The sequence below is a fragment of the Musca autumnalis genome, unplaced genomic scaffold (genome assembly GCF_047663935.1).
Source record: "Musca autumnalis isolate F117 unplaced genomic scaffold, ASM4766393v1 scaffold_3, whole genome shotgun sequence".
NCBI lineage: Eukaryota > Metazoa > Arthropoda > Insecta > Diptera > Muscidae > Musca > Musca autumnalis.
The window spans coordinates 151,433,750-151,460,403 of record NW_027411866.1 but is presented as its reverse complement, the minus strand read 5'-3'; the positions used below and the strand labels follow the sequence as shown (position 1 = coordinate 151,460,403).

Here is a 26,654-nt window from a genome sequence, read left to right as displayed (position 1 = left end):
AGATTTATCTCGCGCTCCAACAACTACACACGGTGTCATAGGGGTTTTTTGCACCATTTAGGCTATTTTCTCAGGAAGTATGGACTTGTCCCTTATGAAACTTGTACCCTCGTATGGGACACAGTGAATACAAGTTGTAACAACAAAAATCAAAGCGATTAGAGAGCAGGTCCTAAACTGAACTTTTCTGAAATTTTGTGTGGGAGGTACCCGATGATGTGATACCGATTGAGTCCATATTGGAACTTCATCTTAGTCTGGTAGAACGATATAACCCATCTTCGAACTTAAACTATGTTTGGGCAAAATATTACGAAAGCCAAATTTTGGACCGAATCGTTTGCTCCGTTCGAGAGATATCGTGCGCTCCAGCCAGCCAGACAGACAGATGGACGGACATGGCTAAATCAACTCCAAATTGTCTGAAACACATTTCGTCCAAACATACTTGGGGTCTAAAACCATTATTTCGATGAGGCACATTTTGCCCGTATGAAAGTGTATATTAGAGTGGTTTTAAAAAATCGATGTTGGATTTTTTTATGCGGCACCCTCCTAAAATGTTTAGTTTTGTTAAAAATTAAGATTGCCAAAGTTTGAGCTCAATCGGAATATGTTAACACGTGCCACTGGGGCCTCAAAGTTTCTAAGGACTCTTTGTATAGCCAAAATTAAAATCTGACCCGATTTTCAAAATTTTTTGTAGAACTGGTAAACTGTTCGCATCGATTGGACAATAAATGTGGCCTCTAGAGTGATTTTGTGAAAATTTTCCTTTGGTCCCACACAAATTTGTATGTCGCCTTTGTCGAATTTCAAAGATATCGCACTATACACCATATTTACTGTCCAATCGATGCAAACAGTTTACCAGTTCTTTGTAGTGGCTATATAAGTAATCCTACAAACTTTGGCAATCTTAATTTTTAACATAACTAAACATTTTCGACATCGATTTTTTCCCTTTAAGTTAAAACCAGTCTAGTGTGTATATACCCTCGTTAGCATAAATGCTGAGGGTATAAAAATGTTTCTAGGAGCATTTTATGTAGGATCGGTCCATTAGGACAAGTATTTGATATCCGACATCGATTTTTTTCCCTTTGAATCAATCAAAAAAATTATTATGTCATAACTCAGAAATTTCAACTATGGGATCCGTTGGGGTTCTAAATTGGGGCTTTCATTCCGAAAAAGAATTTTTTCTCTCCCAGATCTTAACTTCCATTTTGCTGCACGGGGTATTCCGTAAGATTTCCCATAGAGACCACAATGTCTTTAATAGAAGACAAAGATAAATACTCATAAAAAACAAGATGAGAATACCATAGACCTTTGTGAGAAGACCATCTTAATTCGATTGTCATAGAACTTTACTTTTGTTTGCAAAAAATGTTAAGAATCAATTGGATCAACAAAGTAGGGATGAATACACTACACTTCAGAGGATAGTAAATATCCTGTCAATTGTCCTTTAACTTAGTATAATATACCCTTTGCATATATGTTTTCTTATAACTTTCTTTTAAAATAAATAATGATTTTTTTAAAGAAATTGCTTGTTCCAAATTTAATGTTATATTTCTATAACGTAGAAAAAAATTGCCCGGAGTCGGTGTCGAGTTATTTTTTTCGACTCCGACTCCGACTCCAGCAAAATTGCTCAGCTCCGACTAGTATTAAATGTTCAAAATGGTGCGTACCTAACTCTTGAAGGATGTATTAGGTCAAAACTATTTTCGAAGGCAAATTCATTCTTCCAGAGATAATGATGCAAAAGCTGTGATCTACATTTTGCACACACGCAGAGAAGATATATTGTAGGGACAATCATATTTTTAAGAACAAAATATCGTATTTAAAAAAAAATCTGAAAATATATATTGTTGTTTCAATCATATATTCTATGTCAGGAACCATATTGGCACAAAATATATTGTTGGGCCAACAATATATATATTTTCAGATTTTTACAATACACTATTTTGTTCTTTGAATATGATTGCTCCTACAATATCTCTTCTCTGGGTGCACTGTAAACGTTTCTCTAAAAGTACATCAAGTTCCATGAATAATTATCGGACAACACCTTCGGGTACTTCCCTCACAAAAAATGTTCGCTCAAGTCCTGCAGTTCCTGGTCTGTTTGAGAAAAGTTTTGAAATTTTAACCAATGTTGTTTCTTGCGGTCTTGTTAATAGCGATATACTTACTGTTCTGCATGGCCAAGTCAATGGTCCAAAAAAATCTAAAAATTCTACTGTGAAAATCCTACGCGATGGATTATGGATGGATTATGTTGGACAACACCTACCTCACAAAAGTTCAAAATATTCACATGAATGATGTTTGAGAATTAAATTTGTACCGAAAGCAGTCTGTTCCTGATTACAACGATATATTTCTTTTCTTTGGTAAGTCCATGCTTCTTGGCTTAATAATCCAAAAGTTTTAAACAGTCCTACAGTAAAATGCCTGAATGACCCAACATCTATCGAAAGAAATTAGTCACAAAATTAGATCCAAGTCCAAATTGAAATATGTCGGTTCATTTCTTAAGGTCCTCCCCCCGTAAACGTTCAACATTTTTTATTTTTAATCCAGTTTATAGTAACATTGCGAATCTTTTTGAGTTTTTATACGAAAATCCTGTTTATTTTTTAAACTCCCAACCGGAATTCTCGTTCAAAAAATTAGATAATTTCCGGTGCGGTAATTCTCCTCCCGAAAATCTTAATAAAATGTGACATTCTTTATTACAACAACAGCAAAGGACTTGTTGATTGCCTTCCTTTCTAGTTATTATAATTTATAAGCATGTTGGTCTCGATTATTGTTGCGTTCTCCTGTGGTTGAGCGGACGGGAATCATGGTTGACGAATTTTAATACCACCAAGCCAACAAAGGGAAACAATAACAACAACAACGCCGCCATGGCATAGCAACGAAAAGTCATCATCAACGAAAATTTGTTTGTTAATTTTTCATTTTAATGACAGCAGCCACAGAAAATAGTTTCATACGATAGCTGTTGGTTGTTGTTGTTGTGCTTATACCCTTTCTGACTTTTTTTTGGGGTCATTTCAAACATCTACTCTTGAACGCACAATAATAGGGTGTGGTAGGATGATGTTGGTTGGGTGTGCTGCGCTGTCCCTTATTTTGAATTTTACATAAAAAATTTATTGTTATCGAAACTTGACAAGGCATTTGTGCTGAGCTTTAAAATCACTCAGCCATAACCATTTCTAGCAAATCGTGTGATGGGACATCAGCTCTTCTGCTGGTATGTATATTTTTTGTTTTGCCAATTTTCAGGGTTCGAGCCTTTTTCTCATTTTCAAATGACTCGGTAACACAAATCGTAAATCTTTATTCTGTGTCTTCTTTTGGGTTTATTTTTCCCGAACTTATTAACCGTTTCCACGGTTGGTTTCCTCTGCTACAAAATCATAATTGACGTCATATTGTGTAATAAATTTACTAGCGAAAATTATGTCATATAGAATGAGAAACGGAAGAGAGGAGTGAACAGTTTTTTATTTAGAAGTAAAAGTTTTGAAATAAAATTCCAAATTAAGCTAAGAATTTGCAAAGATTTTTTCAAAGTGATGAGGGTTTTTAAAGGCACATATGGATGTGAAATATTAGGGCATTTTAATTAAGCAAGTAAAACAGAACCGGTCGGCTTTACCGACGCACTTGATAACTACGACTGTGAAAAAAGAAAAGAACAAAGTAACAGGAGTGGGGGACCTAAGGGTCCTATAAACAGAACTCAAATTGTATAACAAATATATATTTTACGTACGTGAAAAAAGAAGTCTGGTACAGAGTACATTTTTAGGCGTCATAAAGAGTGGGTCCCATTATTCCACTGACAACAAACTCAATTAACACAGTCCAATCCAAAAAAATATCCACTTGGGCGGTGTTTTTAGAACTTTCCAAAATTTTAGAACATCCGGACAATTCCCGATTAAAATTAATATTTTAACACGATCCGAGTAGTAGCCTTAAACCTGATTAAATAGCAAACATGTTAAACTTTTGCGGAGAAGCTACCTTAAGGAATGGACCGACATAGTACATTTTGGAAGTGGAGGTCATTTTGACAGCCATTCCTTCTGTTATTATGCCAACCTGCCATTTTAGTTGAACACCGTAGGATTTTTAAAGCTTTTGGGTCACTTTGTCAAGAAGTATGGACTAGCCCACAAAAAAAATTATATGGTTGTAATCCGAATCACAAGGACTAACTTAAACTGCACTTAAGCGACAAATTTAAACATTAGTGAGGGAGGTACTGGAAAGAGTTAGTAGTCCGAAAAATATATTACGATGTTTTCGACCAATGTAATGCCCACAAGCAATTTTGGGCGCAGAATACCGCTGTAAACAGGACCAAATCGGATTAACTTCGGTAAATATTTTAAAACTAACGAACAATTTTTAAACTACACTTATGCCAACATTTTAAACTTTGACAGGGATGTATTCAAATGTGGTATCCGATATATACCTTCTTGAAACTGGGTGTCGGCCAAGGATACTTAGTTCGTAAGTTATCGTGCTCATCAATCTTTTAGTTGGTGTGAGGCAATGTGTTTTAGAGTTTTCGGACCATTATGTGTGTCTGGAAGAAATATTACAATGAACAAAGTTTGAATCAATTCGGTTGCTTCCTTCGAGTTTCACCGTGCGCACCATTTTAGCAAAACAAAACAACTTTTGTGGGGAGGCAGCCATATATAGGACAACTGTCATTCTAAAAATTGGTGAAAATTTCATTCCAAAGCTTCAAATAATGTGTCGCCATAGTTCATAATATTGTTGTTGTTGTTGCTGTAACAATGCACATATTTTCGTTCCCATATATTTTTTTCAATTATCTGGGTCTTGTTGCTCTGTGTCCAGATTCAAAAGTTCTACAATCTGGACTGGCTGCGACCCATAATGAATCAGGAAACAGGTAAGTCCGGCCCCAATCCACAAGCAAGACATGTGTTAGGTATCGGGTCCAATACGCATTGAGGCGGCTGCATCGCCCGGATTTTAACTGGACTAAAAACTCAGGTGTTTGCCTTGGCAGCTGGCATTCTTTTGCTGCGGTGGAGGTGGGGGTGGTCTTTGTATTAACTGTGCAACTGTATCAGTGTGAATACTGACGAAACCTGCCTGATAAGCTCGTTAATTTAGAGAGCAGTGATGGCCACAACAACAATTTTCCTATGCCCGCGGGCATAAGACACACACGTACACTGTAAACACATTCGTTCGGTTAACGCATTGTTTACGTTTCCACTCACACTAGCGCAAGTTAGAATCTGCAAATGTGTGGTTTTTGGCCATCACTGATTTAGAGGTTCTCGTTTGTACCTTTGGAACTATCTCTGTAGATCTTTTCTAACGTTCCCGGGTGGGGGAAGCCTGTCCATTAGATTGTACCTGTTTGGGTCGTTGTAAGCATCCCTAAAATGATGTTGTGCTGATGCTGCGGTAAAATATACACCTCCTCATAAACCTCATAAGCGTAGCGCTAACTTTGAATATCATACTGGTGTCGCATAGCTTAACATAGACAGGCCTTTTACTTTGTAAGAGGCGAACTGATTTCAGGTCCTTGCTTTTACTTCTGGTCTTGTTGCAAATAACTGTGGCTTGCGAGGGCGACTTAAACATGTTATCGAATTTTAAAGCCAATATCTTTGGGTATATAGTTCATTATCCAAAGTTTCAAATACGGCTTGACGAAAGCCTTCTCAGTGTTCCCGAACAGCTTGGCATGGTCGCGGTATCGAAGGCCTTTAACAGGTTAAGAACTAGCGCATTGAACGTTTTCGAGTTTCGGGTGACATCTGCAATATTGCTCATTGTAACTTGTGGTGGTACCTCCTCGGCTGGGAGGGCTTTCATACGGGATGCTCTATATATCGCGGGTTAAAATAACACGCATGACTCACTGGATCTGTCACTGACACGCCGTTGAAAGTATCAGATGTTCTTCCATCTTTCTTTCCCGGATTCGAGAGTTATTGAAGGCAACGGTTAAATCAATTCAACTTACTTAATCCTATACCAATGAGGCCTTGCTTAAGGTGGTCTAATGGTCGCCTAGGCTAGTAGGTACTTCAATAGTAAGTTCGCTAACTTTTGGGTCCTCAGAGCCGCCACTGTACAGTCATTGCCTAGAATGGAATGTCAAAGATAATGATGAGGATTTCAAGTCACCTAGCACCAGACGGTTATTGCCCTTCAAAAGCGAAATAATATCAGTTAAATAACGCAGGTCACAACTATACATTAAGCACCTCTACTTCTGTAGACCCATACTTTACTGCTACTCGCATACTTTCCATGTATGGGTCACTAGAATCAGGTTGAAGCGAGCTAGGTCTGTGCTGGACAGACTGGTGTATAAGGAAGGAAAGTTCTCCTCAACCGCTTCTTGTACGATCCTTCCGAAAAACTTTTATAACCATCACAATGTTGCAAGCAACAGGTGACCGTGCGTTGTTGCATTTTTTCCCCAACTCAAATAGTCTGCAATTTCACTGACTCTATTGCGGACACCGTTGTAATTGAATTGCAGGAATTATGAATTTTCGAGGCGCTTAACAACAACAGGGTTTCTAGAATTTCGACGACGACGTTGGGAACACTTTGCGAGATGTTCTGGTGCAGCAGGAGGCAACATAACTCTTGTCGCAGTAGTCATGGAATCGGCTAAAACCAGAACAGCCTCGGAAGTATACCCATTTCCTACATCCATAACATCTCACCGATGTTGACATGTGATGGATGCGAATGTAGCAAACGGACCAAAAGAGGTCAGAGCAGCCTATCGGGGATACTGCAATATATCCCCGATAGGGGATATATACGTACATACACTAACAAAAATATATATTTTTCAATTATCTGGTTCTTGTTGCTCTGTGTCCAGATTCAAAAATTCTACAATCTGGACTGGCTGCGACCTATAATGAATTAGAAAACAGGCGAGTCCGGTTCCAATCCACAAGCAAGACATGTGTTACGCATTGAGGCCGCTGCATCGCCCGGATTTTAACTGGGCTAAAAACTCACGTGTTTGCCTTGGCAGCTGGCGTTCTTCTGCTGCGTTGGAGGTGGGGATGGGGTTTGTATTAACTGTGCAACTGTATCAGTGTGAATACTGACAAAGCCTGCCTGATAAGCTCGTTGATTTAGAGGTTCTCGTTTGTACATTTGGAACTATCTCTCTAGATATTTTTAACGTGCCCGGGTGGGGGAAGCCGTACACTAACAAAAACTCATAATTGTTGAGATGACGGCCCCTGATCGAAGATTCCTCCGAGCCAACCTGGTGCACAAAAACGGCCGATGTAGAGTTTGTCTTAAATATTGGGTGGGATTTTGCTAGGTACACATCTAACAATTTTTTCCCAGGGCTCCAATTTCCGATTTTTTCCGAGATTCTCTGGATATTTATACCCTCAGCATTTATGCTAACGAAAGTATATACGCTTTCATACGGGCAAAATGTGCCTCATAGAAATAATGGTTTTAGACCCCAAGTATGTTTGGAAAAAATCCGTTTCAGACAATTTGGAGTTGACTTAGCCATGTCCGTCCGTCTGTCTGTCTGGCTGGTGCGCACGATAACTCTCGAACGGTTCAACTGATTCGAACCAAATTTTGGGTATCGTAATATTTCGCCTAAACATAGTTTAAGTTTGAAGATGGGCATATCGGTCCACTCCTTCAGGTACCTCCCCCACAAAAGTTCAAAAATGTTCGGACAAATTGTGCTCACGTTAACTCTTGAAGGGTTAGATCAGGTTCGAATATAGACTACAGCCCTAGAAATAATTATATGGTACAAACATAAAGATGTCCAAATTTTCCTTAAAAATGTACATAACCGGAATTTTTATAATTTATGTTTTTAGTGTATAAGGTACTTATTCTAACCTATAACTGTTGATCTTGTGGCATTTATACATATACCGTTATTTTAATAACAATATTCTTTTAAAGACTTTTCTTGAGAAATATTTATATGGTACAATGTAAAATCTTTATGTTCTTATTTAAATACAAAAAGATTAAGTACTGATATGGACATAACATTAATTTTGGATTATGTGCAACGCAGTTGCATGAACTTTAAGTACAATCAGAATAGGCTGTATATCATTCCGTCTCTTAATATGACCCTGGAAACAAGATGACAATTGCATATTGGCATATAGGCCGAAATTTTGTTAAACTGCAAGGTTAGAACAATATTTTTGTACATTTTCACAAATTTTTCAATTGAAACTAAATAAGAAAGATGAACATGTTCAATATAAATTGTGTAATAAATGCAAATAAATAGTTTATAATCTGTCCGACGGCTATAATTTGGGTCAGGACCAAATAAGTGACCTACAAAAGGTTACGTAATCAAACAATATGCAGATTTTTCAACTTTAAATTATAGATAACTAACGGAAGCTTTAAAAAAATTAAAAAAATGGAAGTTTTCGTACTATTAGAAAGGCCAAATTTAACACCAAACTTGTTCTTTATTGTGCCGAAGCATGATAAAACACATGCACCTGTTAGACAGACACATATGCACAATATAACGGTGTAATATCAGTTAAAGTGACAAAAAAACGAGAAATTTAGATAATATATACCCGTTTCGAGAACATACAATAGGCCACTATATCGAAAAACTGAGTAGGCAACTGTAATGTTTTGCTCATTGGTGTTTTCAGGGAATTCTGCTATTATTTTAGTATTTAACATTACTATAACTTGCCGTTTTTAATTTTTATTTTATCGTTTGTTTATTTTCTACAATTAAAAGTTGTAAAAAGAGTGCACTGTTTGATTACATAACGTTTTGTTGGTCACTAATTTGATCCAGACCCAAATTGTAGTCGTCAGGAAATTTACAAACACCTTATGGGGGATGAGATATTGAAAGTATTTCGTTCTATTGGATAGATCTGATTAAAAATTTTAAGAAAAGTAAAAAAAAATCATCGTATAGATTTCATATTGCATGATTTCTGTCCATAACGCAGTTTCCACGATCTTATTGTTTTCCAGGGCTGTAGCCAGGGACAGAACCTAATGCGAACCATTCCAATTGTTCTCAACATGGATGTTTTTTATTGCACATAATCCTAAATACATTTTATGTCAATAATTTTGTTCAGGTCCTTTGTAGTGAAATGAAATCTTTACAATTTTTCCGTGTACCATATAATTATTTCCAAAGAAAAATTTATTTGAGTAATATTACGGATATGTATATAAGGCACACAAGGTCGGCAGTCATAGGTATGAACAAGCACACTAACCACTACTAACGTAAATTAATAACATCTGGATAATAGTCCTTAAATATAAGTTTAAAGATAATCATGGATGTACCATATAATTATTTCTAGGGCTGTATATTTGTCCACTAAATCGGGTACCTCCTACACAAAATTTCAGATATGTTCACTTTAAGACCTGCTCTCGAATCACTTTGTTTTTTGTTGAAGCAACTTGCATTTACTGACCCCATTTACGATGGTACATGTTTGTTCAGGGGCAAGTAAATACTTCCTGAAAAAAGTCCGAAAGTTGTAAAAAACCCTATAGCACCATCGTTTTCGTCATATTTTGTCCAAACTCAGTTTCAGTTCGAAGATGGGCAATACCGGTCCACAACTTCCAGTACTTCACCGCCAAAATTTAAAAAAATGTCACTAAAATGGTATGTATGATACACTTTCTTGAACGAGGTAACCAATTTGGTTCAAACTTTGGATCTTCTAATATTTTGGCCAAATTTGGTTTAACTTCTAAAATGGTCCATATTGGTCCTCTCCTTAAGGTACCTCCCCTGCAAAAGAGCAACATCTTAGCCTAAGTGCAGTTTAGGGTCTGTTCGAAGATGCTTGGGAAATGTATGCCGATACTATTCGTTGTGGTCCTGTTTAAAGCGATATTCAGTGGACAAGTTCATACTTCCTATCATACTAGTCCAAACGTTATACGATGACCCACTGAAATGACCAATGGGTGCGATTTCTATCAAAAATAAGATCCACTTTGGTAATGGACTATGCCGGTCCATTCCTTCAAGTACTTCCTCCGCAACACTTTTGAACTTTAATCCTAATCCACATTTTTGTCTGTATGTTCCCAAATGTTCAAAAAGCGCCACAAATTCTGAAAAGACACTACATACATTTGATCTTTCCGTAGATGAAAGTTTCAACTCACATAGGCTGAGGGTATATCTCTGTCGGAAAGCCGACTGATAGTTTTTTACTTGTTTTTTTTTTTTTAATTTTGCCGATTTCTCTAATATTTTCCTAGAAATTGTACCGATTTTCCAAAAGTTTTTTTTAATAATCTCGCACATTTTCTGAAGAATCTTAAGAATCTTCGTTCCGAATTCGTTCTGATTCCTGATCGATTTTCTAAGAGATTTTTTTATTCGGTTGTTGTCGAAAAACAAAGTGTTTGGTTAAAAAAAATTCCCATATACAATTTTTAATTTTTTTAATATTAATGCATCATATAATACCCCAGCTAACAAATTTTTCCGAGGGCTCTGATTTCCAATTTTTTTCTGAGATTTTCTGAATATTTTTTTTTTAGAAATTTGCCGAATTCTCTAATATTTTCAGAAATTGGACCGATTTTCTATAAGTTTTTTTTTTTAAGAATCTCTGAACATTTTCTGAAGAAACTTAAGAATCTTCATTCCGAATTCGTTCGTATTTCTAATTTCTAATCTAATGTCGACTGGTTATAAAATTCGCATATACAATTTTTAAATTTTTTTGTAATATGTATAAATCCAACATATAATAATTCAAGCTAGTGTTTATAGCTTCAACGTACTCGTGCACATTGTTCTACTATTAATCAAAAATGATAACAACAGGCAAAATCATTACAAAGTTTGAAATTAGAATGCTTCATAAATAGCGCATTAAAAGAAAATTGTCTCTGAGTGGGGGTTTGTTCTGTTCAGCACGAAACTTGTGGGTCAATATCAAAGGCGTCAGCGTCAGAATTGTTTCTGAAATTTTTCAGAAAATCTGAAGTTTTCTTCGAATTTTTACAGAATTTCCTTCCGAACTCGGAAATTTTCCAGAATTAATTTCTGAATTCGGACCGATTTTCTTCAGAAAATCTAAATTTTGCACCGAATTTCCTAGAATTATTTCCGAATTGGGAACGATTTCTTTCAGAAAATCTAAATTTTTATCCGAATTTTCTAAGAATTTTTTTCCAAATTCGTCACGAAACTCTAATATTTTTTTAGAATTTCTTTATAAAAACTTTCCAAATCGTCCATACAATTTCGTACCGTATTCGATACGAATTCGGCATCAGAATCGGAAATTTGTTCAGGGATTCTGACAGAATTTGGGAAAAACGATAGATGGCCGGACACACACGTTCTGTGCCACCGTACTCATTACTAAGTAAGGAGTAAAGTAAGTAGCTAGCTTTGCCTTGTAATGTTTTTAAGAAATAACCCTTTATTTTTCAACGTAATTGTAACGCAGAAAGTAGTTTGTTTACATTACTTTGTAATGGGTTATTCGACTCACGAGGCTTTCAAATTTTTGTTGCTGGTTTGGAAGCAGTTTGAAAATTTTAATTGTATCCAAAATTAATATTCTAAATACAAAACTTTGGTCTAATCATTTTAATTATATCAAACATGCACAATCCCCTTACAATAAAAATTCCAAAACCTAATAAAAACCTATTTCACTAAAATGTAATGAGTTCCATTTTTCCAACCAAACAGTTATTAGTTTTCACTCCTTCTTTTTTCACTTCTTCTTCCCGGTCAAATAGCATTCTAAAAATTTAATTGCCATGTATTTTTAGCAATTCTTTTGGTCTCATTTTCATTAAAACATTAAATGTTGGGAAAAAAGCTGTCAAAAAATTAGTCTAACAAAATTAGCAGATTTTCCATACACATACAAATAAAAAGAAAAAAATGGTAAGAAAAGTTAGGGAAGTCGATTGGAAATAAATGCATGAGAAGGGATATATTCATTTAATTTTAAGAAATCCCTTATTGGCCTTCCGAAATTTAACGTTAAAACAGTAGTTTAAGACTTCTGTATTTCCAAAGACACCCTAATAAAATCTGATTAAAAAAAACTAAAAACTTCAAGACAGTTTGTAACATCCCAAACCTAATGGCATGACATATAAAAGCAAATTAGTCTGGCACACCACGAAACAAACAAAAAAAGACACTCCTTTTTTTATTTGTCACACAAAAGAAAACTTTACGTTTTTTGTCACTTAAAGTTGACAGATTTGTATTCTCCACCTCCCCTCTAACCACAAAATTAAAAGTCTGAAAAAGTCTTCTCCGGCAGGTAGATATAGATAAATACCCCTAATGTTGTTGTCAACACCATTAAAGTTTGTTGTTTTGTTTGTTTGAAAAGATTTTCGTAAATGCACTTTGTTGGACATTGAATAAATGAATGAATGAATGGATGGTCCTGCAAGTATGTAAATCTCTGCACTAACCTCCAACCAAACAACAGATTGCAGCAAACCAACATCACCACTGACACCACCACTTGGATGCAGCCGTAGCAGCATCAGCAGCTGAGCAAATTTGTTGGTTAAAAGCCATTAGAATGACATCAGACTAATTACATCATTGTCAGCAGTTAACCCAAAGTTTAATTGAGAGTAGTTTCTCCATTGTTCCGCACCACACAATGGCCACTTGGCCATAGGCAAAAGTGTGCCTGAGTGCGACTGTGTGTGTGTGCTGTAGTGCAATAACAGTTGTGGCATGTGGCAAATAAATGTGTCAAATCAAATGCTAAAATTTAAAAATAAAAAAAGTTTTTTTTATGAAAATAAATAGTTTCAAATACAATTTTATCGATTTCTGTTTAATTGGATTGAACATTTGAGTGATTTGGAAAGTTAGTTCAGGAGAGAGGTTTGTCTGTGAAAATAGTTTGTAACTTGACTCACTGACAGGTTCGTTTGGCATATACATATTTAAAAAATCAATGATATCTAACAAAATTTTTGCCATTGTGAAGAGATGATAGGGATGGGAATGGGATACTATCTTCGTCGTCCAAAAATGTTTAGATAAAAAATATGTTTGGTGCATCGAATAAGTAAACCACGCTTACAAAATATGCTAAAATAAAAACGTTGAGGATGAAGGAAATCAAGCATTCTTAATGTTGACAATGTATTCAATTGCAATGGAAAGGAACCGATATAAACAAAATAAATTATTAACCCAGCAAAAAATTATTACCAAACAATGTTTTTTTATAGAACTTACAAAACACCCACTAATCCATTATTTTAACAAGGACATATCGCACTGAATAACTACCCAGCTAACAATTTTTTCCGATGGCTCTGATTTCCAATTTTGTTGCGACATTGTCAATTTATCTAATATTTTCCTAGAAATTTGACCGATTTTCTAAAGTTTGTTTTTAAGAATCTCTGCTCATTTTCTGAAGAATCTTAAGAATCCAAATTCGTAGCGATTTCTAATGCATTTTCTAAGGAATTTTGTGTTCGGTTGTTGTCGAAAAACAAAGTGATTAGTTATAAAATTGTCATATACAATTTTTAATTTTTTAATATAAATGCAACTTATAATAATTTAAGCTTGTGTTGATAGTTTCAACATAGTCGTGCGCACGTTGACTTTGTTCTACTATTAATCACTAAATAATAACAACAGGGAAAATCATTACAACGTTTGAAATTAGAATCTTCCATAAATTGCGCATTAAAAGAAAATTGAAAAAAATTAATTAAATTAATAAAATTAAAAATTAAGTGGGGTTTGTTATACCCTCAGCATTTCGTCACCATAAATGCCCAAAGACGTAACCCACAAAAACAAAACTTTACAGGAGAAACAAAAAACGTTAAAAAACTTGGTTTTGAGATCCGTCATTACAACAAAATCTGCAATGTTATCCCATTTTCCGAAATGTCATTTCTTGAATAGGATGCGCTTCAGACAATTTGGAGTCGATTTAACCATGTCCGTCCGTGTGTCTGTCTGGCTGGCTGGTGCGCACGATAACTCTCGAACGGATCAACCGATTCGGACCAAATTTTGCACTTCGTAATATTTTGTCCGAACTTAGTTTAAGTTCGAATATGAGCCATATCGGTCCACTCCTTCAGGTATCTCCCCCACATCGTGAAATTTCTATCAGACATAGATGAGGTTTCAATATGCACTCTATCGGTCCACTCCTTCGGTTACCTCCCACACAAAATTTCGGAAAAGTTCAGTTTAGGACCTACTCTCCAATCGCATTAATTGTTGTTGCCTTAACTCATTTTAAATGGAAGGTGCTTACACCTGGGAAGTTTTTGCAGATTCTACAACTACAGTTTTCATAGATGAGAAATACCAAGAAGCATTTTTGCTTCAAAACGGTAAAACCTACAAAAATATCATAAAGGTCCATCTTGTGGAGAATTTTCACAGCTACAACATTTTTTTAGGCCCATTAATATATGACTCGCGGTTTCCAAACAAAATCGTGAAAACCTAAAGAACCCCTGAAAATGTGAACTTAAATCGCGATTTATTTGAAAATCCCTCCGGCGATTTTTTTTGTTTCTTGATATTTCTCATCTATGAACATTGTAGTTTCAGAATCTGCAAAAACTTCCCAGATGTAAGCACCTTCCATTTAAATTTGGTTAAGGCACACCGTGTGCTCCCATTACAAGTTCTATCAGGGGAAAGCCCATACAGCGTGAAAAATGCTCAGAAAGCTGAAAAAAGTCCCTACGGCACCATGTGTGGTGGCTGGAGCGCACGATTACTTCGTAATATTTTGTCCAAACTTAATGGGCCATATCGGTCCACTTCTTCTGGTACCTTCCCCTCAAAAGTTCAAAGTTCTTGCGTAGAATGGTGCACACGATCGAAGGCAGTAATCGATTTGGTACATACTTTGCATATCGTAAAATTTTTACTAGACATAAATCAGGTTCACATATGGACTATATTAATCCAATCTTTCGGTTACTTCCCACACACAATTTCGGAAAAGGGCAAGTTAAGAGCTGTTCTTAATTCGCATTTTATTTTTGTTGCAGCAACTTGTATTTGTAGTGTAGTAGTTTTTTTTTCGGGAAAATGGACCAAAGCTCGAGATAATGGACCAAAAGCTCGAAGAAAGCCCGCCGGCACCAACTACACTGGGTAGTACGTAAGAAAACCCTCAAAGGGAGAAACCGGTTTGGTCCAACTGTGTTACATCGTATTACATAGACGTCAGACATATTGTGTTTGCCTATTTTCTTAAGGTCCGAGGCTTAGGGTATATCTCTGTCGGCAAAGCCGATTGATGCTTTTTTACTTGTTCTGTGTTGTGTCAATATCAAAGGCATTAGCGCAAATTCTTTTTTCTGATTTTTTTTTTCAGAAAATCCAAACTTTCCTTCGAGTTTTTCTAAAAAATTTTCCGAATTCGATACGAATTCGGCTTTAGAATCGAAATTAGTTTAGAAGTTCTGACCGAATTCGGAAAAAATGTTAGCTGGATAGTTATTTTATGGGCGCTAGAACAGAATATTTGAGTTGAATTTATGTTTAATTTCAACACACTCCAATTTTATTTTTATTTTGCTCTTTGGTGGATTTGAACATGCGAACTTCTGATTTGTAGCCAAATACACTACAAACTGTGCCACGCGTACGAAACATTAGGGGGGTCGGCATGTTTGCCGACGGTGTGCGTTGAACACAGAACCCTCGGATTTGTGGACGAACACACAAGCTCTATGCTGCCGTACTCATTACTTAGATGTAGTTTTGCCTTGTAAGGGTTAAGAAATAATCCATTATTTTTCAGCTTACTGGTAATGCAGAATGTAGCTTGTTTACATAACTTTGTAATGTGTTATTCAGCTCATGTGACTTCCAATTTTTTTCTGTTGGTTGGTCCATACTTTGCAAATTGTGAAATGTTTACCAGACTTAGATGAGGTTCCAATATGGACTCAATCGGTCCACTCCTTCGGGTACCTCCCACCCAAAATTTCGGAAAAGTTCAGTTTGATTGATCAGCTTTGATTTTTGTTGTACCAACTTGTATTCACTGCCCCCCATACGACGGTACAAGTTCCATCAGGGGCAAGTCCATACTTCCCGAGAAAATAGCCTGAAAGGTGCAAAAAGAACCCTGTGACACCGTGTGTACTGGTTCGAGCGCAAGATAGCTCTCGAACGGATCAACCGATTCGGTCCAAAATTTGGCCTTCGTAATATTTTGTGCAAATTTAGTATAAGTTCGAAGATAAACAATATCGGTCCACTCCGTCAGGTACCTCCCCCACAAAAGTTCCAAAATTTTTTCCAAATGTTCGGCAAAAATGTGCGCTCGATAATTGTTGAAGGGAGAGACCGATTTAGTCCATACTTTACACGTCTCAATATATCTACCAGATATAGATCATGGACTATATCTGTCCACTCCTTCGGGTACCTCATACACAAAATTTCGGATAAATTCACTTTAAGACCTGCTCTCGAATAACTTTGATGTTTGTTGAAGCAAATTGCATTCGCTACCTCAATTACGACAGTAAAAGTTTTTTTAGTGGCAAGTCCATACTTCTTGAGAAAACAGCCCAAAAGGTGTCCAAACTTAGTTTCAGTTCGAAGATTGGCAACAACTTCCTGTACTTCCCTCCATTATATAAAAAATGTCACTAAAATGGTGTGCACGATATCCCTCGAACAGGGCAACCGAATTGGTCCAAAGGTTGGATCTCATAATAGTTTGTCCAAATTTAGTTTAACTTCTAAAATGGCCCATATCGACCTTCTCCTTATGGTACCTCCCACACAAAAGTTCAACAACTGTGTCGATCTGTCCGTAGATGAAAGTTTCAATTCACATAGGCTGAGGGTATATCTCTGTCGGCAAAGCTTTTTATGATACTTTTTAACTTGTTTGTATTTTGCTCTTTACTGGATTTGAACATGCGAACTTCTGATTTGTAGCCAAATACACTACAAACTGTGCCACACGTACGAAACATTAGGGTTGTTTAAACGCTTATATGTGCCACACCAATTCATCGTAATGTTGCTAGGAAAAACATGTTTGCCAACGGTGTGCGTTGAACACAGAACTCTCGAATTTGTAGACGAACACACAAGCTCTTTGCTACCGTACTCATTACTTACTATGTAGTTTTGCCTTGTAAGGGTTAAGAAATAACCCATTATTTTTCAGCGTACTGATAATGTAGAATGTAGCTTGTTTACATAACTTTGTAATGTGTTATTCAGATCATGTGACTTCCAAATTGTTTTTCTGAGAAGCTGCCATTAATCGCCACAGCTTGGTTTGTTGTCTCTTCCTTAACATTAAAATGTTATATTTATCTCTGGACCACTGTTGGGTAGAAATGCTCGGTGTCATACACAAAAGTGTAAAAAATACACGAGTCTCTCGCAATTTGCCCTCCATTGCTCTGGACTCATTCTGATACCCCTAACTCTCAACCTTCTAGTACTCTTTTTCTTATTTTTCGTACTCAGAATGCGTTTGCCCTATTTATTTTTCTCTCACTACCTCTTTCGTGTCTGCTTCGTGTTGTTACCTAGCAAATAGTGCGATGCCAAGGAATGAGACCAATCATCAATCCCACCCAATATTTTAGACCACTACAACGACGGTTCTATGCATCGTATTAACTAGGAGGTCGTCACCTCAAACAATTATGTGTTTGTGTTCCTATATGTTATCACTATGGTAACGCCCATATGCCTTGGAATGCCTGCTCCGAACTCTTTTGATCAATTCTGATATAGAGTAGAACCCCTGGCCATGAATCTGTTCTCATTTCTCATTCATCCCATGTCAATATCATATCGGTGAGATATAATGCATGTAGGGAGGTTGCCCTGGTCTTAGTCACATCCAGGACTGCAGGCAAACGAGTTATGTAGCTGCTTGAAATACGAGATACCCCCACTGTCTCTCTAACAGCAACAAATTCAGCATCTTACGCCACATGTTATTGTTCAGCGTCCCGGGAATGCACTTTCCGTTCCATTTCCATTCCAACGGTTTCCGCAACAAAATCAGCGATTTCGCTTAGGTTTTAGGAGTCGGAGGAACACTATCTATGGTCGACGCCATGCAGCAAACAAAGATCATATTCACCTCTAGCTACAGATTGAGAGGAGTACCACTTTTTGCGAAAGGATTTTACAAGAAGCACAGAAGGAGGGCTTGCCTTCCTTACACACCATACCTATCTCACTTGACTTTGATTCCAGTGACCCATACATGGAATGTATTGGAGTAACAGCAAAGTGTGGAACTGCTCATATCAGTGAGATATAATGAATATAGAGAGGTTGCCCTGGTCTTAGACACATCCGGGACTGCAGGCAAACGAGTTATGTTGCTGCTCGAAATACGAGACATCCCCACTGTCTCTCTAACAACAACAAATTCAGCATCGCACACCCCATGCTATTATTCAACGTCCCGGAAATGCACTTTCCGTTCTATTTCCATTCCAACGGTCTCCGCAACAAAATCAGCGATTTCGCATAGGTTTCAGGAGTCGGAGGAACATCATGGTCGACGCGATGCAGGAAACAAAGATCCTATTCACCTCTAGCTACAGATTGAGAGGGTTACCAAAGGATTGCGAAAGGATTGTACAAGAAGCACAGTAGGAGGGCTTGCCTTCCTTACACACCAGACCTATCTCGGTTGAGTTTGACTCCAGTGGCCCATACATGGAATGTATGGGAGTAGCAGCAAAGTGTGGAACTGCTGAGGTAGAGGTGTTTAATACCCTAGGGAGACGGCAGGGTAAATTTGAATTAACTGCCTTATTTCAAATTAATTCGTGCATTATCCACATTCTTAATGCACAAAATCAAAGGGAATTTAAACTGAATTTAGGTATTTCAGTATGGAAATGCTGTAAAAGAGAGCCCATATCCATGTAGGAGAGAGAGCATATTCATCCTCTGAGACACAATTTCCATTGCAAACAACAACAAAACAGTTGTTTACCAGCAAATAGCTGTTTCGTAAATGCAGAAACTGTCGTCTGTCAGGTTAAAATTAAATGCACATATTAATGCAAATTAACGTTGCCGTCTGTCTAGGGTATAATACGTACAAAGCGTCGATAAATTGTTGCGTTCTGCGTAATAACCATCTGGTGATAGGAGACGTCATCATCATGAGCTTTGTCATTTCTGCCTACCCAAATGGCCAGAGGGTTACAGAGCATGACGACCAAATAAATAGTTCCACATTTTACACGTTGAATAAAATAGCTCTTACGATCATAAGAAGAGATTGTTACAACCCGCCAGATATCAACAACGTGGAGCGAATGTGCTAAACGACGTGTACCGGCAACCATTCATTTCGCTTGGCTCAGACCACCTTCTTTTTATCGTCTCCGTTAATAGACCACTCGACTTTATAACCTCTGAACACCGTACTTTTCTGAACCTTAAAAAAGCAGATTGGGAAAGTTTCAGAAAATTTTCCAATTACCGCTTTATAGAGCTGCTCATTCCCTCAGATACTCGGGTAGCTAAGATAATTATCCGGGACATCATCACAGTTACACACAGTTACCTAAAATTTGACGAAATTTCCCAACAGAGGCATGATGAGCTTCTTCGTACATACCCTGAAGACCCAGAAGTTACGAAACTTACTCTTACTTACTTACTTAAGACCACCTGAAGCAATGCAACCTTGGTACTGAATTGCAAATTGCGTTCAATGGTTAAATCACCCTCGAATCCGGAAAAGAAGGATGATAGAAAGGCTGTTGCTTTCAACGTCATGACAGTAACAGATCTAAATAAGTGCACATGTTATTTTAACCGGCAATTTATAAAGCACCCCGAGAGTGTTAGGGTGAGAAAAGGAGTGTGCTACGCCGTATAAGAACCATTCTCAATGTGCGATAAGCGTTTCTGCAGATGTCATCCAAAAAGCGAAAAAATCGAAATCTTTCAGCCTAAACGAAATCTCATTGGTAATGCTTAAGCCACTAGATGAACCCGGGGGTTGTGTATTTTACAAGTATACTTAATTTATCGTTCGTTACCTACATTTTACCAGTAGCCTGGAAAGTTACCAGGGTGATCCCGCTACTGAAGCCAGTCAATATTACTAACAGAGGCGTACAGACAAATTTCCCTTGTGTTGCCAGTATCGAAAGTTTCTAAAGGCACTTTTCCTGCATATGAAAAGAATCTGTTAGCCAGTGGCCCAACATCAACGTGGATTCTGGAAAACACATAACATTCCATATGCACATAAGACGACGACTAAACCAGAATAGGTCGGCTGTCTAACCGAACATTCATGATGGCTATTGACCTACCGAACACTTCGATGCATACTATCAAACATGCCAAGCTGTTCGAGGACATAGAGAAGTCTTTCGCCGAGTCCTATCGTCGATGACATATTACATGTTAAATATGTACATTAGGGATATAACTTTTTGCACTTTTTTGCAGATATCGAAAATACCACCACATAGCCGTGTAGAGCATGAAAAACTATTATGAAATAAGGTGTAATTTTATCTCTATCGCGAAAAAAGTTTCCGCACCAAATGCATTGAAATTCAGTAATGCATTTTTGAATTTTATCTGTTATAACAACATGTTTGCTTTTCATTAAAATTTTTATTTTTTTGTAATCTAATTTAAAATCATTATCAAAGCTTTCTGGACCAATTTAATCTCAAATCGCGCCATTTCGGAGCATATTAGGAACTTTTGACACTATTGCAATTTTTGGTTTTTCTTTATAAACTCGTGAATTTTATGTTTATATTTTTTGTACCTATCGGACAAGAGAATATGGTGTCATTTGCAACAAATTCGCGAAAGTTACAGACCGTTTTTAATGACTTTGCCTGTGAGAAATGTATTTTTGTCTATAAATATTTATTCAAACAAAGCAAATTTAAAATTATAAGTAGAAAAAATACCAAAAGGGTTTTAGTAATTGCGGTCGGTGCTGAAACTTTTTTCATCGAATCGATCTTAGAAACGCGTTTTCATTATTAGGACAAAATTCCCCACATGGTACTGGTGTTGTTTTTTTGTAGAAAACAAATACAATTCTCACAGGCAAGGTCAACAAAAACAGCCTGTAACTTTCGCGAATTCGTTGCAAATGACCCCAAATTCTCTTGTCCGATAGGTACAAAAAATATAAACATAAAATTCACGAGTTTATAAAGAAAAACCAAAAATTGCAATAGTGTCAAAAATTCTTAATATGCTCCGAAATGGCGCGATTTGAGATCAAATTGGTCCAGAACGCTTTGATAATGATTTTAAATTAGATTGCAAAAAAATAAAAATTTTAATGAAAAGCAAATATGTTGTTATAACAGATAAAATTAAAAAATGCATTTCTGAACTTCCATGCATTTGGTGCGGAAACTTTTTTCGCGATAGAGAAAAATTGACACCGTATTTCACAATAGTTTTCCATGCTCTACACGGCTATGTGGTGGTATTTTTTTGGTTATAGCCCTAATGTACATAGTTGATACTTTTTGTAGTTTGAATAATATGAATATAGCCCCCGCTCAATCTACTAGCCCAAGATATTGGATGTAACGTCCGATAGCATGTTTAAGTAGTCCGCACAAGTGACCGTTATTTTCGAAAGTTAGCGCTACGCAGTGGAAGAAACCTGCGAGAATGTGACCCTGAGGACTGCAAGATATACTCTCTTCGTCGTGACGCCAGTGAACACGTTTGTCCCACCCAGGCACGTTAGGAGAGATCTTCATGATTTAGATCAACGATCCTATTAGGCAGGCTTGAATAGCATTCACACTCATGCAGTTGCTGTTCAAAGGTATACCCTCTGCCTTTAGTCTAAATATATGACAAAACTTTGCTTCATAGAAATAATGGTATTGGACCCCATGTATGTTAGAACGAACTTCGTTTCAGACTATTTGTAGTCAATTAATAACCCTGTTAGTATTCTGTGTGGCCGGTGGGCACGATAACTCCCGAACGAATCAATATTTGGTCCTCGCAATATTTTGTCCAAATGTAGATCAAGTTCGAAGATGGGCCATTTTTACCACCAGCCATAGATCAGGTTCGACTATGCACTATATGTGGAAATTAAGGTTCAAAAACTCTAAAACCCCTACCGGCAAATATAAAACGAGTTAAGTATCCTTCTTATTCAGCCGAAACATTACACCTGATAAAGACATTTCGACGATTGTTTTGACATGTTTACCGCAGTTAGTCCTGTGATATAATGTTTTTTATGGACAACCCAATGCTTCCTAACATAATGGTCCAAAAAAAGCTCTACGATGACCAACTAAAATGCTTGGTGAGCACTATGAGTTTCGAAAGGTGACATTAATCCAACCTTCGCACGTCGTAATATTTCTCTTACACTTAAATCAAGTTCGAATATGGACTATATCAATACTTCCCACTAAAAATTTCAAAAATTTCGCAAAAGAGCTGTTAAAGTGCTGCTCCAGGATTCTCTTGAAACTTCCAACGAAGGTAGTCTTTGTGATTTTGACTACAACAATATAATTTTTTATACCCTCAGTCTTTAGACTAACGAGGGTAAATACACTTTCATACGGTCAAAATCTGTCTCATCAAAATAATGGTTTAAGATACCAAGTATGTTTGGACGAAATCCATTTCAGACAATTTGGAGTCGATTTAGCAAAGTCCGTCCGTCTGTCTGGCTGGAGCGCTCGATAAATTTCGATCGGATGAACCGATGGCTCGAAAATGAAAAACCCCTATGGCACCATATGTAGTGGTTGGAGGTTACGATAATCCTCGAATGGATAAACCGATTTGGTCCAAAATGTGGCTTTTTTTAATATTCTGTCCAACGTTAGTTTAAGTTCAATGATGAGCCATCAGTAGACTCCTTCAGGTAGCTCTCCCACTAAAGTTCGAAACTTTTCCCTAAAATGGTGCGCAAGATAGCCGAGTAACCGGGTTGGTCCATACTTTGCACATCGTAATATTTCTGCGAATCTTCGTTAAAGTTTGAATATGGACTATATCGGTCCGCTTCTTAGGGTACCACCCCCACAAAAGTTCGTCATATTTGTTTAATTGCAATTTAGGGTCTGCTCGAAGATCCTTTGGAATGTACCGATGTGGGCAAGGTGGGCCCTGTTTATAACTATATTATACATTTCGTGGCAAGTCCATTCTTCCTGACATAGTGGTCCCAAACCTTAAGTTATACGGCGACCAACTGAAATAATTGGAGGGAAATGACTCCCATGACTCATAAAAGGAAATGACCCTCAAAATACGGTTTACTTCCAATATCCAATTTTCTTATGTCGGCAAGTTCAAACCTCAAAAAATTGCCATAAAATCTGAAACCCCCCTAATACATAATTCTTGGGAAAAGGATTTCGGTTCTATTAGATATTGTCAATAGCTGAATGTTTCAATTCCCACAGACTGAGGGTATATTTCTGTCGGTAAAGCCGACTTATACTTTTGTACTTGTTTCGTGACATAATTTGGGTAACGAATCCAACGGTGACCAGCAAAAATGGTTGTTTGGCACGAGAACTAGCGAAGAGAATGACTCCCAACACTATATCCAGTTCTAACATTAAATGTCGGTACATTTTTTCAGACACCCCTCCAAAAAAGTTCAACACGTTTGCGCTTAAATTCATTTTAAGGCCCCTTTCGGATTGCGTTGGAATTTTAGTAGAGGGAAGTCGTTGTGATTCTGACTATACGATTATAATTTTTTTGTTGGGGAAGCCAAAACTTCGTGAAATATGGGCCATTTTACAATATTTAGTGGCACAATCAGAGACATTTTCATACTACATTTAGATCCACCACTCCGCTTATTTATTTTACAGTCAAGCTGAGTTTTTTAGTTGTCGGCAAAGCCTGACTGATTCTTTTTAGTTGTTTCAATTTGCATTAAAACAACTAATCCCCATGCCCCTATTATACAATTTTTCCCACTTAATTTCAAATTTTCCAGCGACTACTATCTGACTGGCAATTAACTTCAAAATTGCTCCCACTTCACAATAATTCATAGAATATCCTTTTACCCTAAGCCCATCTTTCGCATAGGATTTCTCTCATATTTATGGGCTAATAATTTGTCCACTTGTTTCTCATAATTTGCCCTGCAGTAGTCATGCACGATTTCAACGCCCCCTTTGGGAGGGCTAAATATAATCGTTTATGGCACTTCCTTATTTACAATGAAATGAAATTATAGCTTATGGCACTTTCACAGAGAGAGAGAGGGGGGGAGGGGGCAATGAGGTAAACTCGGAAACACAACAGAAGCTTTACTAGCCATGGTGGCGCATAAAATTGGAGTAACTATTTCGCGTTGTATCATTAAATTATTTACATACAACACAAAGCTGTTGTTCCTGTCATTGTTGTTGTTGTTGCTGCTTCAATTTTCTGACAAAGTTTACTACTACTACTACCATTACACAGTCATGTAATTTACCTGTATCCTGCTGTAATTGCTTTGCCGCACATTCAGCACACTCCGCACATTCGGTACAAACACCCTGTGGATCATCATCGGGTGAGTGTTGCAGTTGAATGGTGGTGGTGGCGGTGCTGCTGCTGTTGTTGTTGCCTGCTGATCCTGATGTTGGGGCCGATGTATTTGATGTGGCCGCGGATGCTGCCGCTGTTGCAGCTGCAGATGCTGGTGACGACGGGTGTTGCTGTTGATTAACTGGTGGAGGTGGTGGCGGAATTTGTGAATTGTTACGAGCTGCCAGCATAGCAGCTCGTTGCTGTTGCAAACGCTGAATGACTTGCAATTGCTGCAGGTGCTGGGCACCAAAGATGTGTCCGCTTAGAGCACCTCCAAGTGTGTTTTTCAAACCATTATCCTTGTAGCCATCGGGTGGACTAAGTGCCGCCTCATCGACAAACTCAATGGGTGGTGCGAATTTAGGACTCTGCAAAGAGAAGAAAAAACAAAAATAAAATTGCAATGAATTGTGGTGCAGACAAATAGCTTTTTAGGGCAAAACATCATGGCAACGAGAAATAAAAAATTTTAAATTTAGCTCATCTTCCAGCCGAGAGGATAACAAGATGAAAACGTTTGTTAATTTACTTTGGTTGTTGTGGCATAAAATGACTTTTTTTTAACTCGAATTGTGTCTTAAATATTTAATCGAAATTCTTAGACAATTAAATTTTAGCAATTACAAACTCCTACTAGGCAACGCAGAAGACTGTTGCTCTCTTCTCACCCGAAGGCTATACAATGCAAATACAAAACCTTAGTTGCTTGTTAAACTTAGTCCGTTTGTTTATATTTGCTGTAGCTTTCCATTGTTGCCCAGAAGCATTTAGCCAAATGCCATAGCCAGCAACACACACACAGCCTTGAACACAGGAACACAGCTATCATTAATCTTAATTTGTGGTTCATGGTCTAACAGTTTTCCTTTCCATTAACTTAATAATTTGTCTTGTCAAAAACTGTGCAAACACATTATTTGCAATGAATCAGTAATAATGTTTCAAAACCCAATAACAGATGTGGAGCGAAAGAATGTTACAATGCTTGTATACATAATGTCCTGTTCGCGGGGTGATTGTCCAAAGCACACGAAGGTCACAATCTAATCTTTATTGTTAATTTATATTTGGCATCAAGGCTACAGTTTTAGTATCCCCGACTTATAAGGTCAAATAAGCTCATATGTTAAAATATAACAAGTAAGAAAGTATCAGTCAGCTGTACTGACGGAGAAATACCCTCAGCCACTGACCAAGAAAAAAGCAACAAAACCAAACCAAACACTATAAATATGCCTTAGGTATATAAAATATATTGATTTTGATATCACCACTTTTGTGGGGGAGGTACCAGAAGGAGTGGACCAATATGGCCCATCTTCGAACTTAAAGAAAGTTTGTACAAAATATTACGATACCCGAAATTTGGGCACCAGGCAGCCATGAGCTTTTGCATGAGCTTTCAGAGCTACAGTTAGTTCTTCAAAATCGTCAGCGCGGAAGAATTGACGACAGAACCAGTGACCAGCCAATGAGTAAGAAATGACTGAACCTATTTTACACAACCTGTTCCGAGTTTCAATAAACGAAAGAAGAGCTTGAATGACACTAGAGTTCCAGCATCCATTAGATATGTATTGAATCTGCTTGAACTTTACATACCGGAACTCACTCCTCTTAATAAAGTTACGGAAGGTACGAGTAAGGTGGAAGAGAAACTTGATGTAATTTTTGCAACCACATGTTTCAATAAGCTTATGGATCGTCGTAGATTTTTTAATGATTTTTTGCTCCACCGAAGACAGCAACCAACGTGGATTTTTCAAAGATTTGTTTTGCTCTACCAAAGACAGCAACCAACTTGGATTTTTCAAACATTATTTGCTCCACCAAAGGCATAAATAAACGTAGAATTTTCCAAGATTTTTTTACGCCACCAACGACTGGAACCAATGTGGATTTTTTAAAAAAAGATTGCTCCACCAATGACAGCAACCCACGTAGAATTTTCCAAGATTGTTTACTCCAC

General features: G+C 37.2%; 1 protein-coding gene across 4 annotated transcripts in view; it reads right to left on the bottom strand.

Moving 5' to 3' along the window:
* Positions 1-26,654, bottom strand: part of LOC141397928 (uncharacterized) — a 130,846-nt gene that overhangs the window by 48,528 nt on the left and 55,664 nt on the right. For all 4 annotated transcript variants that reach the window (XM_073974874.1, XM_073974875.1, XM_073974877.1 and 1 more), the window contains exon 3: positions 24,588-25,053. In XM_073974874.1, the coding sequence (XP_073830975.1) occupies positions 24,588-25,053 (466 nt within the window). The remainder of the gene's footprint in view (positions 1-24,587; positions 25,054-26,654) is intronic.